We start from the raw sequence: 16391 nt of genomic DNA, 5'->3' as shown, positions 1-16391 counted from the left end.
TCTTTGAATCTCTTTCTCTATCTCCTCGGATCCTGCCCCCAAACACTTGGCTGAGCCGCGGACGGGAGAATAGAAGGTACGCGCGCGAGCAGAAGGCGGAGCCTGCCGCCCCGATCCGTACCGGGGGTGGCTTCTGCACATGCGTCGTGTCTGCGGCTCCAGCTGCCCCCTCGCTGCAGCGAATCAGAGCCCGCGGCGCGCTCGAGACGTATTAACGCTCAGTGAGTCGTTGCGTGCGAGGGGGGCGACGTAAGGGCGCTCCGCGAGCCCGTCTCTCCTCGAATGAAAGGAAACAACCTCCGGCGACAGAGCCCCGCTCCCAGGCGCTGCTGGAGAACCGAGACCGACTTCTTTCTCTTTCCCCTCATTGGCACTTGTCCTCTGCCGTTCGCCTCTGGGCCCTGCCGGTGAGTCCCCACGGTACCTTGGGGCCCCTCGTTCTCTGCCCGGCGGGAGAAGACAAGGAGGATGGCGGTGGCCAGGCCGCCGCCCCTGCCCGTTGTTAAGGGGGACTCTTGGTGGTCTCGCTTTATTGTCAGGGACCCCAGAAGCGCCGTTCATTGAAGGCGCTTGGCAAAGAGGCTGCTGAGAAAAGTGCTTCGGAGGAGCCAAGGGAGAGGTTAGGCTTCTGCCTAGACTTCGGGGGAGGGGGCGCAACATTTAAGGAGGAAAAAATACTGGGAATTTTTAGTCTTTGCCATCGCTTAGGACATATTTGGGAAGGAGGGAGACTCCCAGTTTGGGAAGAGTAAGAGGAAGGATTGATAGGATGGCAAGAAGGTTAGCCTTACGGAATGAGGAAAAACTCCGGGGTGGGGGGAATTAGGGGTGAAACTGAGATAGGGAACGAAGACTACTAGAGGGCGAACTCCTGGGGGGGAGGAGGGTTCAAGAAAGTGGTAGGGTGATATTTTCCTGGATCCTGGAGGATTGGAAAAGGACAATTAGGGGACCCTGACTTTACGGCCGAAAGGAACCTGCTAAAGTGTTTTAGAGGAAGATAGTTTTTGCGAGTTTATCTAGCGCTTGATTAGAGGGAGATCTTGGAGTCTAGTGTGTATTAAGGAATAAATAACGGAGAGGATCCGGTACGTTATGTGTACCATCCTTTATTATATGGACGAACAGCACGGCATTCTTTTGAAATTTGTTCGTTTCGATATTCTGCGTGGAAGTTGAAAAATCCTTTATTTTTGAAAAGCCTTTGAATTTTACCGGCTTCCTACATAATATCAGGTCTTATTCATACAGTTCAAATTCTTTCTCTACCCTTGGGTTTGAAACAACTGGAAAATTCCTTCAGTTTCCTTTTGAATAACCGCAAAAAGCAGTGCGAAGCATGTAATAATATCGTGCAACCAAATTCAGGAGCCCTTCCGGTTCATCTCTCATTCGTTTATTTCTCCCCAGTGTAACTTTCCTGACAGAAATACTGCTTCTTGGATCATGTTTATATATTTTGATCTGTATATTTTGACTTGCTTGCGTGTGGAATTGGATCTTCCGGAACTGCAGGTTTTTTTGTTTTGTTTTGTTTTGTTTTGTTTTTCTGTGAAAATGGTCTTTCAGATAACCAGACATTGAATGAGTTGGTTCTTGAATGCTCTCCTTGATGTTTCAGGTTATTTCCACCTTGGTGCTTTACAGCATCTTGGAAAATCAGAAATGCGTTGATTGCTTTAGCCTAACTAATTGGGCTTTTCTGTTTTTTCAGACATTTAAATTATGTTTCTCACGCTGTTATCCTTGCCTCTGTATTTCTACTTTATAACATTATCCATAATGTTACGTTTCTTTTAAGGAAAGGGTTTTATTGTTGGGCGAAAGCATGAAAGTTTGATCCCTGCGTGCCCTGACAAACCTTTGAGGCTAAAATTAAAATGCCATGTACTGTGTGGATCATTATGAACACCTTAATACTGGTCCTTGGAATGCCCTTATTCTCCTTAAGTAGAGAACACAAATGTGACAGCATTAGAAAAAAATCTGTATTTTTATGATAAAGACATTTTTGCTAGGAGTCATTGTTTCCATGATGTTCTCCACTTCATGTTTTACAAGGAGGCTGTAAAAAAAATTAGCAAGATATGCACAGATGCATTATTTGAATTTTAGTGGAAAAATCCATTTAGTCATCGCACATTGGGGAAAGTTTTTAATTGATTTGGTGCACTTTTGTGTGTGTTTCTGTTCACTTTACAAATTATATTCAAACTGATTACAGAAAAAATACACTAGAATATTTTTTAATGCAAAACAGAATGTACCTTTTTTTCTCTTTTAGATTTTGAGATTTTTGATATGTAGAAAGGTAGGTTCTGAAAATTAGGATGAGAAATTTACCTGTTTATAAATGGAAAGAGGCAGAATTCAATATGGATAAAATTTGGGGGACACCATTTTCAGAATTAATTTCAAGAATAAAAAGTGATTTTCTAATCTAGGAATTTACTTTATTTTAAGCTGGTTTTATAGATTATGTGAGGGTCGTACCAAATTACATATTAAAGATGCCCATTTAGATGGGGTTCGTAATGTGCCATCCTTTCAACTGGCCAAGGATGACCGGGAGAACTGCTGAATACATTACAGTGGTTTCAGAGTGCTTACTGTTCATTGCATAGTAGTAAAGAAAGCTAATTTAGAAGTCAAATAGCAAATTTTGGTGCTATTTATGAATTTTGACGTTTTGCATATTTAATTCTAAAGATTTTGGCAGCTATATTCTTGATAAAGCAACTGAACACATATTTGCCTGAGCAAATGCAAACACACTTCCCCTTTTGTTTCTTTTGTTTCTCTGTTATGTTCTTTTTTTTTTTTTCTTTAATCCTAAAAGTATTTGCTGCCTGTTTTCAATCAGTTTCACGGTTTATAGCCAGTGCTATGAATACAGTACTGTTGTAAAGTATCCGATGCCATTTGGAAAAGTGAGGTATTTAAAATTGTAGATAGCATTAAGAGTTTGTTAAACCTATCAACGTAGACTGACAGGGCCTTTGAAGTTTCACTAAAAAGAAAAACCTAGATATACATTGATGTGAAGACCTGCTTCTTTGTGGCTTCATGTTAAATTTTAAGCATCTGCATTTTTATATTGTAAAGCACTGAATGGTTTGCAGCTAACCCCTTGCTGGCACCCAGCTGCTGCTGTTCCTGCTGGTGAACAAGTGCTTCTGAGAAGGCTCCAATGTAGTGTTAGTGAGACCAATTTTTTCAACATAGTATTGTGAAAATGTTCAAATATGTGGGGAAATGAAAAAATGTTGTAAATTTTAAGACAAAAAAAATGAGATTTTATTGACTGAAGTGTGTGCTGTGGCAGCCTGGGTCCTGAGCTGCTTAGTTCTGTTGATTTGGGAAAACTACACAAATCAAATAGCGGAATTACATTTGTTTAGATTCTTCTGAAGAATCCATGTTGAGATTGATGATCTCAATCTGAAACCTTCCATGTTAGAGCTTTTCTTCCCTTTTTTGTTTGACTATACTACCTATAATTATAATTTGACTAATTTAAGACTCATTCAGAAAAATTTTCCTTTCTTTATACAGTATTACTAATTTAAGTATGAAAGTTACTGCATTTAGAACAGTGTCAGTTTGTAACTTTAATAAGCAGACTTTTGGAGTAAATCTCAGATAGTATAGTTTGTTTTTAGAAATAAATGGTACCTAAAGCCTGCATTTTTGAACAGACTGTTATAAAGCTTAATTTTTTCTTTACTTACAAAAGGATTACAATAGCAAAATTTAATAAAGACGTATATATGATCTTTTTAACTTGAAAATAATTCAGATTTTAAAAATGTTCCAAAATCATGGTTGTGTAAATTCATTTCTTTGTTGTTGGATTGTCAATATGTGAGCTTTATGGAATAGTACAATTACAGAATTCTGTTCACTCAGGATAATGTGTAGTTCTCTGAGTAGTTTTTGCACTGCTTTTAGATATATAATTCTGTCTCCTGGAAGGGGCACCTAGCTAAACATGAAAAATGTTTTTCATTAATTATATCAGCAGATGATTATTTTAATATTACACATTGTACATGTTTTATTTATCTATGCAGAGCTAGTTCTAATTATTTCAGATATCCCCTAATTTGAGAGCAGTTTGATTTTTCTCAGTTACTTCATTAACTTGTGTTTATGCATACATAATACATATTTTTTTAATTACAGAGGCATCTTAGGTCTCAATATTAATATGTCTATACTAAATAGCTATTTTAAGATTCATATATTAAAACTTAGGTCACATATTAAACAACTTACATGACTGCGTAAACTGATTTTAAAACAAAATTAACCATTTTGTTGCCCTTCTTGTTCTCTGTAGCATTTCTTGAGGCATAAAGTGGCATTCTAAAGGCAATTTAAAAATCATGTCAAGCTCAGTTGAACAGAAAAAAGGGCCTACAAGACAGCGCAAGTGTGGCTTTTGTAAGTCAAATAGAGACAAGGAATGTGGACAGTTACTAATATCTGAAAACCAGAAGGTGGCAGCACACCATAAGTGCATGGTAAGTATATGCGCAGCAACCAAGAGACCTGAAATCATAAGAGGCTTAACAATGAATACTCCTGAATACTTAAAAAAAAAAAAAAAAGAAAGAAAGAAAGAAAAGAAAAAACCAGTTAAATTTCTAAGAAATGGTTTCTCACTAATGCTACGCCAGTTTTACTCGAATATTTCCTTTTAAATTTGACATCTTATTCACTGTTTCTCTGTAATTTCTTTATATGTGAACCTTAATTTTTTTTAAATGTAATTTATAGCTCTTTTCATCTGCTTTGGTATCATCACACTCTGATAACGAAAGTCTTGGTGGATTTTCTATTGAAGATGTCCAAAAGGAAATTAAAAGAGGCACGAAGCTGGTAAGTTGGTATTTCTGCCTCTTGAGAATAAAACTTACTTTAAGCTCATTAAAGAGGAAATTGCTTATTTTAGAGTGTATTGCATTATTAACTGAGTGTCATTTTTTTATTGCAGTCTTAGTTGTTCCCCAAAATCAGCAAATTGCAAGGTTGGGTTTAACTTATTTGCCACTCAACAAAAAAGGAATGAATCATATTTATATTATTCAAATTTCTTTTCTTTTCAAAAAGAATTAAAATCTTGGAGGCTGTGTTGACTTAGAAAACAATCAGTTTGCTTAATTTGAGTGTCTCATGTACTAAAGTCTTCATTCGGGTATATTTTCATAATTAAATTTGATATGTTTTCATCTTCCATGATAAAGTAATTGTGATCATTACAAAGGAAGATAGGGACAGAACCCTTTCAACAGGAAAATGTTAGCAGTTGCTGAACAGTGTATTTTACCATGGTTCAGCTATGTAACACAGCATTTATGACTTTGGATAACTTTGGTGAATTTTACAGTTTTTCTGAAGCTATGCTAATGTTCCTGCAGTTGCCTTCACTACCAAGTAACCAGATTGGCAAGATACTGTATTGCTGTGTTGGAAAAGTAGTATCATCTCACTTGGTATTTGATACATTATGGTTTACATTGAAACAGTTTCTTTTCGTTTGGTTATTTTTTCCCTCTGAGATCTTTATTGAAGTTACATCTGTAAATACCTTCAGTAGCTTCACTCTCAAGTGTTTCATTATTTTAAAGATGGATTTGGCAGAACATATATCTATGTTCTTACACACTGAGTAATCTCATTTCACAAAGAATCTGGTGGGATGGGGGAGCTATCATTTTGATATCAGGAACAATCTGTTTTGGAAAGTAGTCCATTTTCTAGTATTGGGGGGGGAACAATATGAAGAAGTTCAAAGATAACATTTGAGATTTCTTTTAGGATAAATAGTCTCGAACCCTAGAATCAGAATTGGCACAAATGAGTATTCAGAAGTCAGGTTTTGCTGTAGTGAGACCTTAGCTGTGAAAATGTTTATCTTCCCCACCCCAAAACTGTAGATAGCAATAGAATGCTCCATTAAAAAAAAAATCTGATTTAAAAATGGTGGCTTTAGATTTCTTCATGTTACTGTGGCTTGCCGAGTTTAGAGAACCAGAACACTATGTTTTTATTTCCTAATCCTTAAAAACAAATTCAGATACAAAGAAAGAATACTATTTACTTGAAACTCGTTGTACTGTAAACCTGATCACCTCATTATTTATTTCTTGGCATTATGAATATTCCTGGAAACTGCTTCTATGTCCTGACTTGTTAGCATTCTTGTTACTTAACATGGTTGCTCTAGTCAGAACAGGAGCAGTTTTGGTCCCTAATGTTACTGTGTTATTAACAAATCCAATGCCTAGTTTATACGAAGCAGCAGCATACAGCTGGCAGTTTGCTAAATTCAATGGAGATTTAATTTATTTGGACCTGTTTGTGCACAAAGCATCAGAATTTTGTACAGATTTCATTGTTATAAATTGTTTTGTTTAATTTTTAATGGTGTGGTGTAGAGAGTTAATTTTTTTCCCACAAGTGTAGTGAGTTATAAATAACTAAATATTGTTACTCGATCTAGGGAGTAAGACAATATTGGGGCTTAAGACCACAAGCTATAGTAACAGACTTAGATTTGAACCCCAGCTCTGTCACTGACTAGGTGGGTGACCCTTGGCAAGGTATTTACTTCTCTAGACCATGTTTCCTTCACCTGCCAGAAGGAGATAACAACAGCACTTGCCTCCCAGGGATCCTGTAAGAATTAAAAGAGACTTTATAGGGCTTAGCATGGTGCCTGGCACATGGTTAAGACTTGATAAATAGTAGCTACCATTATAGTTATTGTTTGTAAGTAACAATAAGATGCTGCTCATATTGTTGTGGGCTAATGAAAAGCATGCTCGGCTGGGAAGTCATGAGGCCTGTTTCTCAGTAACTCTGCCACTGACACTATGTAACTTTAGACAAGTCATTAACTTATTTGTATTTTCACCAACAGTAAATGGATAATGCTGTATCACTACTTACTAAACAGTGATGTTGCATAACTAAGCAGTGCTCTAAAAGATAGAAAGCGTTACCTTAAGGAAAGGTGTTTTGAGGCCCTTTTGAGACTGTGGGCATCTGTCACTGAGGAATAGTGGCAGAAGGAGAGAACTTTTGAGCCTGGGTATATGGTTTTCTCCCTTTCCTTCTCTTAAAATGCTGGGATTTAAATAACTTACATAGGGACTAGGACTAGAGTAGCATTTATAGGTTTAATTTTGAAATAATTTTTAAGTCTCCTTTTAGCCTTTAGTTTTGCCCCTCCCATTATGTCATTTAACATAAAGTACTATCAAGTAACCAAAATTCTAGATTTCAGTTTTCTTTTTTTCACTTTTCCCTGTGTAGATTTGTCTATGCAATAAAAGGTTCATAAATCTAATAGAAAGGGAGAAAAAAAGAGCTTCATGTAAGTAGATAAACTACATATGAACTAGATAATCACCTTCCCTAATTGACTTTTTAAGGCATTTTATCCTTTGAGCCTATTTTCCCTGGCTTCTGTTCATCCAGATTTCTAGGTGAGAAGTAGGTCATGAACACCCACTGAAAATAATCAAAAACAGGGGCGCTGGTCCGTGGGTACATTTAAGACAGGTTCCAGTCTGTATCTCGTGCTGGCTCCAGAAATTCTCACTTGCCCCAATGAAAAGTATAGACAGAAGAGGCTGGGGTTTGAGCTGAATGTAAGTAAGTGGCCAGATGAGTCAGCGTCTTGAGAGGATGGGAAGTCAGAGTAGAGCAGGATGTACAGGTGGCACGTTTCTGTGTTCTTGATGCCATAGACCATTTTCCAGGGTTTTCATGTCAGCCACGAGGATAAAGGGAGGGAAGCCATTCCACATGGACATATACATTCATCTCTTTTACACCACATTTCAGCACCAAGATGGACCAAAAAACATTTGCCAGCGTACTAAGGTTTTTATAATTTGAAGCTCTGTTTTTGCATTTAAGACAGATACATATTTTTCCAGAATGGTTTCTAGTTTCTCTTGAAGCCATATATAGAGATACCACATCTGTACCATATACTCTTATTCTCCAGCCATCTAGCCAAGAAATGCAAATTTCCAAGTAAAATTATGAGCTCTCATCGCTGTTTCCATTTTGTTTAAGGAAGCACTTGAGAGGAGTATATTTGAAGCACATACTCTTGTTGGATGAAACTAGGTGGTGAGATCATTAGGAGTATCTGCATCAGATAGTTACTGTTCTAATTGGTACCTGTGTCAAGTATCGCAGACTCTTAACAACAGAGAGAATTGAGAAGGTCATTTAGTTCACTTTTCTTCCCCTTAAGCAAGATTACCTACAAGCCATGTAAGAGATTTTTGCCTGTCTTACTTTAAAATATATCAAGAAATTGCATTTCTACCCAAGCAACCTAAAACAAGACCAATATTATATAACACTCTTCACGGTTGAGAAATTCATTCTTTTGTATAACTCAAGTATCTCACGTAATTTAAAACCATTTATTCTAGGTCTGTCTCCTATCAGTAAAAGAAGTATTTGGTCCTTTCTATATTAAAAATGAAATGTCCTTCATGTACCTGATGACTATCCTCAGGCCATTCCTTAACTTTCCCTCTTTCAAACTAAATTTTACTCACATGTCTTAAGAAATCCTCTGAACATTTTTCCTGCTTTTTCCAGTGGCAGAAATAGCTAACATTTATTGAACACTTAATATGTGCTAGAGACTGGGCTAAGTACTTTATGTGATCCTTTTTTTTTTTTCTTACATGATCCTTTTTAATCCTCATGATCATACTGTGAAATAGGAAGAGATAGGAACTTTACAGATTAGGAAGCTGAGGCTCAGAGAAGTTAAGTAACCTGACTGGTCATATGGCAGTAAGTGGCAGAGCTGGAATTTGAATCCAGGACCAGTTAACTCTAAAGCCAGAACTCTTAATCACTAGGTTATAATAGACTGCATTTTAAGCTACCTAACCCCAAAATCACATTTTTAAAATGTAGTGATTAGAGCTTAGTTTTCTAATAAAGATGGAAATATTACTGAATGTAGTACATAATCAGACTCTTATTAATATATTCTGTTAATAGCATTGTAGTTTTTAGGACAAAAATTCGATACACATACTATGTAAGAATATTCTGAGTCTATTACCCTCAAGATATTTTCTTGTAGCCTCTGAAAATAAAAAGGCCAATTCTATGTAGTCTTTACTTTGTTATTTACTCAGTACCAGTGGAGTGCTTGGCACTCCAGAGAAACAAGGTGTCTGATTTTGAGAGTTTATGATCTAGATAGTGTATATGCCATGAGACTGTATATATGACAGTTTATAAAATACACCTTTTTGTTCTGTGTGGGAGGAGTCTTGCTGTTTTAAGTAGTTAAGGCTGCTTCCTAGAGATGGCAAGTATTTAAAAAAAAAAAAAAAGGCTGAGTCCACAAAATAGATTAAGTATACCAGAATGGGTCATTAAGACTGGCAGTAATGGATTAGAGTTGAGAAACGTGGGGTCTTTAAACATTAGACAGGAATTTCAACTCAGATAGGAAGGGAGGGGAAGGGCAAAGCCAGATTTTTCAGGGGACAAGTGATCTACAGTAGTCATGTGGAGAATGAAATATAATAATGGCAGCATATTTGTCTGCTGTACATAGATGTCCTGCAGGCATCTTAAACTTAACCCGTCTGTACCAGTAGTCATCATCTCCCAGCCCTGAAACCTGAGTCTCTTTCTGAATCCTTTACCTTCAATTCTTCCTTCTTTCACATCATTCAGATTGGTTCTATTTCTGGGATATCTCAGCCCACTTTTCTTTCTTATTGCAACCCTAGATCCAGTCTACTTCTTCCCATCCTTCCAACATACTGCTAGTAATTACTTGTTTTGTACTTTTAAAACCTAATGTTACTCCCTGACACCAAACCTTTACTGATTCTCCGCTGCCTACAGAATAATATCCAGAGGCCTCAGACTGCCCTTCAGAAGCCCTGTCGTAACCCACCTTTTCCACTCCTTCTCTCATTCCCTCTCCTCTCGGATTCCCAGGCCTCCCCTGCGTGTCCCCACTGCTGTGCTCGTACTGATGTTACTCATCTCCTAGCTGCTTCTCAGAAGTTCGGCCTGTTTTTGAGTCCAACTCAACCTTCAGCTCTGCCGCTGAGTTTCACACTGTGCGTTGTGTTTGTCGCGCGGGTGGAAGGCATTCTTCTCCACGGTGTTGTGAACTCTGCAAGAGTAGAGCCTGTTGCGTTTGCCTAGCGTAGGATTAAGCAGGGGAAATGCATGGAAAACACTTAGCCCGGTGCTTGACGTCTCATTTGCGCTCAGTAGTACTCTAATAAAAAAAGTGGGCACTCATTAATTGTTAGTTGAATTTCAAGGAGAGAAGAGCTTCAATTGGATAATAGTGTGAAGCTTTAATAATGGGCTAGGTGTAAATTGACCAGGGAAGTAATGGTATAGCGTAAATCTCTGTTTTGGTTAATCGGTGTTTTACTGTTGTTTGCAGCTCTAGTGGTTTGAAAAGGAAGGAGAGAAATAGAGAGGAAAAAACCAGATTGGTTATTTGTTCAGGATGGTGGAGAGCTGTGTATGCCTCAGATATAAATGTGGCAGGGGTGGGTTGGGGTTCACATTTCCTCAACCTTCACTCTCCCAGTTGAGTGTTATTTTTGTTGTTTTCCTTAGGCATTATATTTGTCAAAGCCTCCATCTAGAGTCTAGAATTCATCTGTCTGTCCATTTATCGGATACTTAATTGAGTGCCTACTTTGTACCATGCACAATGCTAGACACCTTGTGTGCAATCATGAATAAATGTAGTTTAGCCTTAGAAGTATGTAAAGAATGCCACAGGAGAGCTGGGAGAGAGGACCATAATTAATTCTACCTGAGAAGTCAAAAGACTTCATAGAAAGTGACATTTGAAATGTGTTCCACTGGGAAAATGATGCTGTAGAAGTCAAAGGGGGAAGAGTTGCAAGGAGGAGGAAGTACTTTTGACAAGTATGAAGTAAGTATTAAATGCCAGTGCTATTTAAAGTAGAGTGTGTGGCTTATTTAGCTTTCAGTAAGGGTAAAGTGGAGCACCCAACATGTATAGAATGCTACCACTGCTTACTACATACAAAGAAACAGAAGATGCCAGGTGTCTGGTGTGCTACTAAATCCTTAGAGGAGTGGTACTTAATTATCAAATCAGAAGTGCCAGGGTTGCAGATAGGTGTCTTTTGAAAAAGGTTTCCAAGTGAATTTTGATGAGCACTCTCGGGTATGGACCATTGCCTTAGGACAGGGGTTGGCACATTTTGTGTAAAGGATCAGATAATAAGTACTTGTGGTTTTGCCAGCCCTATTGTTTCAGTTACAGTCACAGATAATACACAAAAAAAGTGAGAATATCTGTGTTCCAGTAAAAGTATTTACAAAAACAGGTGGTAGGCTAAATTGGGCTTGCAGGACTCCTGCCTTAGAGTATTTTGGGGGGAAAACAGGTAAATTTTTCCCTGAAGATTTGTTCGCTGGTCTCATTGTCATCTGTGTAACTAAGTGTACATGATTATTAATGTATTTGTATAAATGTGAAAATCTTTGAAAGCTCAGATTGTGGCATACAGATTAGTTGTAATGTGTGCAGATATTTTACCTGCCATTTATATGAAATGGACTTTGCTTTACTTTGGAGGTGATTAAGGAGAATGAATGTAAGGCAGAAGAGAAACTTCAAGTCCAATGATGGAGAAAATCAGGTCTTTGACAATTACTGAATAAGTTAATTTTTTAAAAATTCACAAATGTTTCCTTTGCCTTCATTTAATACTTCTTTGTAATTGAGAATACTGTAAATTTAATGTATCTCATTATATAATTACTTCTCACTTTTTTGTGTTGGGACGAGAACCCAACCTAATAAAAGAATCTTGCGTGGTCTTGGGAGGATGTCTTGGTACTTATTTGAGCATGGATGTGTATCTGGTGTTCTTCACAGGTTAAGTATAGCAAGCAGCAGGGCGGTTTAGAGTATCCTCAGTCTGAAAGACGACTTGCATCTTAGAAGAGCTTGAACATAAAGATGTGAGCTCAGAAAAACTGTCTGAATCTTTCAGATGAATAAAGGAAACTGTAAAAGCTCTAATAAGATAATGTATATTCCTCATCAATGATTCATAAAGTTGGATGGAGTTGGAGTATGTGATATTGAGAGCAAGGTCAGGAGACCAAGTTAAGTAAGAGCTTGATAGGCTTACTTAGTTCTTTGCCCTCTGATTTCCAAAAGACTTCTGAAATGATTTATCCAGGATCTGCATAGATTGTCTGTTACTCTAGTAAAAACAAGGACTTTTCCATGGCCCTGTTTTTTAGAAGCACTTGGAATTTAAGGTCTTCATTTATCAAGTTTGTCACTTTTCAATGACTTTGACAGCTTTCAGATTTCATTTTTATTTTCTAGCTTTCCATTGAGCCCTACTTATTTTATTATATAACCCTTATTATTAATAGTATTTTATTGTTGTTTGTGTTTTTATGAGCTCTTCTTCAAAAAATGCTGTATTTTTTTTAAAAAAAATGTAGCATTTAAAAATGCTGTATTTAAAAAAAAAATACGAAAAGCCAAAAACAGAGTCCATGTTTTACCCTCCTGTGCAGTGGTATTTTTTTAGGAGTTTTTAACAAATAAAATGGGCAACGTCAGTTAACCAGGTAATTCAGAGGACATTCTGGTTTTTAATTATGTTGGGTATGTGAGGTCTTAGTGTAAATAAAACAAGGAACCTGGAGTAGGAACATTTTTTTAGGCAGCACTGAAAACCTGCCCCCACTGCCCTGTCCTGCTTTCTAGTTTTTACTGGAGGTAGTGTTACCTGTTATTAAAATCAACACACACACAAAAAGCCCCAAACACCAGCGTAAGGTGAACTGCTCTCACTTTTTTTTGGTCTCATGTTTCCTGCGAAAATATCCTATAGGTACCCTGTTCCAACTCCAAGTGCTTTTGATATTTTTTCTTACCTACAGACTCTTTGAAACCTCTCGCGTTCTCCATACATTTGTAGCAGTTTTCTCAGAGCAGGTGTCTTGAGAGTAGTAACTACGTGGCTGTGAGAATTTCTCTCTCTACACTGGTGGTCAGTTACATGCACAGTAGACACATGGAAGTTAACCTGGGCAAAGCAAAGGCTTAGCCCTTCCTCCTTTGGTTCCATATGGTTCTATCTATCCTTCTGATTCCAGCTTTTCCCCAGGAGCCTTGTCTCTCTGCCTAGCCTCGAAGTTGGCAGTCTCATTTGGTTTACCTTGGATCTATCTGTGGTCTTGGTTGAGTTTTTCCTGAGCTTCCACCATAGCTACTAAGAAAGCAGTCTTTTTCCTTTTATTACTGAAGACTCCTTCCCTTTGCAAACTGAATTTCAGTCCTGGCCTAGTTCAGCTGACTGAGGAGCAGGTATGTATGTCTCAGCCTCTGGCTCCTGCCAGACTTTAGCTAAATCATAGTCCTTTCAGTTCCTGGGTCTCCTCTCATGCGTGACTTAGTTCCTCTTTCGTCAGTGGGGCAGCTCCATGGGGCTGTGCTTAGGTGGCACAACTTCACCTTAACAGTATAGCTTCACGGGCAGTAGAACCTTGGTTACCAGGGGCGGGAGGGGGGCAAATGGGGAGATGTTGGTCAAAAGGTATAAAGTTACAGTTATGTAGGATGAGTAAGCCTAGAGGTCTGCTGTACAGCATGATGACTAGTTAATAATGCTCTGTGATATCCTGGAAATTTGCCGAGAGTAGATTTCTGGTGCTTGTACCACATGCACAAAAAAATGGTAACTATGAAGAGGTGGATATGTTTATTAGCTCCACTGTAGTAATCATTTCACTGTGTATATTTCTCTTAAAACAATCATGCTGTACATCCTATATATTTTTTTTATTTAAAAATTTTCGAAGATAATATGATATGCAAACATAAGTAAGAGGATGGATGGGATCTCTTTTTCCAATCTCTTTTTGGAAGAAGTAATTGATTATTGAAGTTTATTAGGTCTACTAGGTAGCAAACTGAATAGAGGAGTAAAAGTGAAAGAAAAATCATTCTCAGACATTTTCACTTCAATTTAAAGATCTTGAAATCAGGATATAGGCAGGATAAGCTGAGAATTGACATTTATACCTAAATTGAGGACAGGAAATTAGCCCTCAGCAGAATATGTGACATGTGGGACAGACCTTTTTTCAGGGGGGAAAGAGTCCACCATTGTCCTTGAATAACATGTTCCTGTCAGGTTAACTTTCATTTCCCCGCATTTGAGGGAGCCAAGGCTACAGTGCAAGTAGAATGTTAAGTGGCAGCTGGGGGCCTGGTAGGGACTATGACCAGCTGGGGGGCAAATAAATGTTTTGTGTAAAGAGGAATCCAGAATAACCTCACTCAGGTCAAGCCTAACTGGTGCCTTCCTGTGTTGGGAGTCGCATTTTCCCATCATTCTACTTTTTTTTTTTTTTTTTCAAGAGAAGTCCTCTTTAATTTTATTTTCCATACCCCCCCCCACTTTTTTTTTTAAGGAAAAGTATACTAGCTGTCTATCTGGTTTCCCAGCTTCTTTTACTTTTTAAAATCTCTTCCTGATTCTCACATTGTTTCTAAACAGGGCTAATCTTCCCCCCTAGATATTCTTGCGTCTTCTCATTCTGTGCTCCTTCAACTGAATTGTACTTCTCAATTTCACCTTTCCAAGCTAGACTTTTAAAATATTTTTAGACGTACTTGGAAGATAATTATGTCACATCTGCAGGTATTAGAAACGTGAATGAGACAAAATATTCCATATGATACTAAAATCTTTAATAACGGAGTAAGTTTAAAAACAACAGATTTATTGAGCACTACTTTGTAAGGTACAGTGTTAATCTTCTTAGAAACTCAGTCTGGGAGCAGTTGATGGATAAAACGTATCCATTTATAAAGATAATTAGCCATCCAAGGGAGTCATATGGTAAGAGCCAAAATGAATACTATGTGTTAAGTCCCATAGGAGTTCAAGGAAAAAGAATTATTTCATTGATTAGAATATAGCAGTGATATCTTGAAGATAACTGTGACATTCCTGTTCTGTTTTCAAAGGTACACAAGCAGATACACATTTATGTGTAATTTTATTATGGATAATTTTTGCTATTTTGTTAGTACCTTGCCAGAATTTCATATACAAGCAGGTATTTCTGCTTCTACATGAATGCTGCATAAAATAGATCCTGTAAATTCTAATTAAGAGACACTCCTATTCCTAACCTTGAGGAGAATTTTCCACTCTCTGAAAACATTTTTATTGGCGTATCTTCCTCTTCTCTTTTTCCTTGAGAGAAACTGACAAAATAAAAATGAGGATAAGCTTTTTCTCACTTAAAAATTTTTTTCTCTCTCCTGAGTTGCTGTAGTTAACTGGTTATATATACTTTGGGGCAGATTTGAATTTATAAACAGCCAGAACACATCTTGATATATTTTGGACATTTAGTTTTCTATTCATTCTCAATAAACTGAAAGATGGGTATTGAAATCATTTGCTAGAGTGTTCCCAATGTTTTTAAAAAATATTTTGTATGTATAAGTATTTTTGCCCATTGTAGAAAAATGAGAAAACATAGGCAATTATGAAGAAAACCAATCACACAGAGATAGCAACGCAGTATTCTGCTATGTTTACTTCCACCTATTTTCAAAGAATATATATTATAACATAATTAGAGTCATAATTCACTCATCTAGCTTTGTATCCTGCTTTTTTTTTCACTTAATATTATACATAAACCCTTTCCCATGCCACTGAAATGTCTTTGAAAAGAGTAAAGAACATTCTTACCATATGGTTGTACTATAATTTGTTTAAAACACTTTTCAATTGTTGTTTTCCCACAGGTGGTTTTACATTTTGGGCTATTCTAAATAATTCTGCAATGAACAGGATTGCATATAAATTGTTTAAGTCTGATTTATTTTTTAGGCTAGATTAATAGAAGTAAAATTACTAAATCAGAGAGTATAAACTTAAGCTCTTTGATAAATAAGGCAAGTTGCTGTCCGGAGAATATACCAATTTCTAGCAGTCTATGAGAGTGCACATCTCACTGGATCTTTGCCAGTGTTGAGCTGCGACAATATTTTTAACAGTAGCTCTCCTTTCATTTTTGCTTGCTAATTGAATTCAGTAATTGTTTTTTTCAAAATGTACCTAGGCAAACCCATTTTAGATGTGATTTTGAAATGAACTACTTGCCGTAGAGTTCTTAATGAAGTGGAGGTAATGTTCAATTTATTAAGTGAAAAAACCAGGTTGCAAAATAGTATGTACAGAATTACACAGAAAAATACTTCCACGTAAGCATTGCAACAGTGTAAGTGTGTCTACACTTGCTGAGTATGAGTGATTTTTAAATTTTCT

The 16391-nt window shown here is 37.2% G+C and overlaps 1 protein-coding gene across 6 annotated transcripts in view; it reads left to right on the top strand.

Moving 5' to 3' along the window:
• The first annotated feature begins 218 nt into the window (after positions 1-218).
• PHF6 (PHD finger protein 6) overlaps positions 219-16391 on the top strand; it is a 45271-nt gene continuing 29098 nt past the window's right edge. For 3 of the 6 annotated variants that reach the window (XM_032474400.1, XM_032474399.1, XM_032474398.1), the window contains exons 1-3: positions 219-407; positions 4343-4526; positions 4783-4884. In XM_032474400.1, the coding sequence (XP_032330291.1) occupies positions 4389-4526; positions 4783-4884 (240 nt within the window). In that variant the 5' untranslated portion in view covers positions 219-407; positions 4343-4388. The remainder of the gene's footprint in view (positions 408-4342; positions 4527-4782; positions 4885-16391) is intronic. The other 3 variants (XM_032474401.1, XM_032474402.1, XM_032474403.1) reach the window with 3 other exon arrangements.

The sequence above is a fragment of the Camelus ferus genome, chromosome X (genome assembly GCF_009834535.1).
Source record: "Camelus ferus isolate YT-003-E chromosome X, BCGSAC_Cfer_1.0, whole genome shotgun sequence".
In the NCBI taxonomy this organism is placed as follows: Eukaryota; Metazoa; Chordata; class Mammalia; order Artiodactyla; family Camelidae; genus Camelus; species Camelus ferus.
Note: the sequence above shows the minus strand (reverse complement) of the source record. Positions and strands in the feature narration are given on the sequence as shown.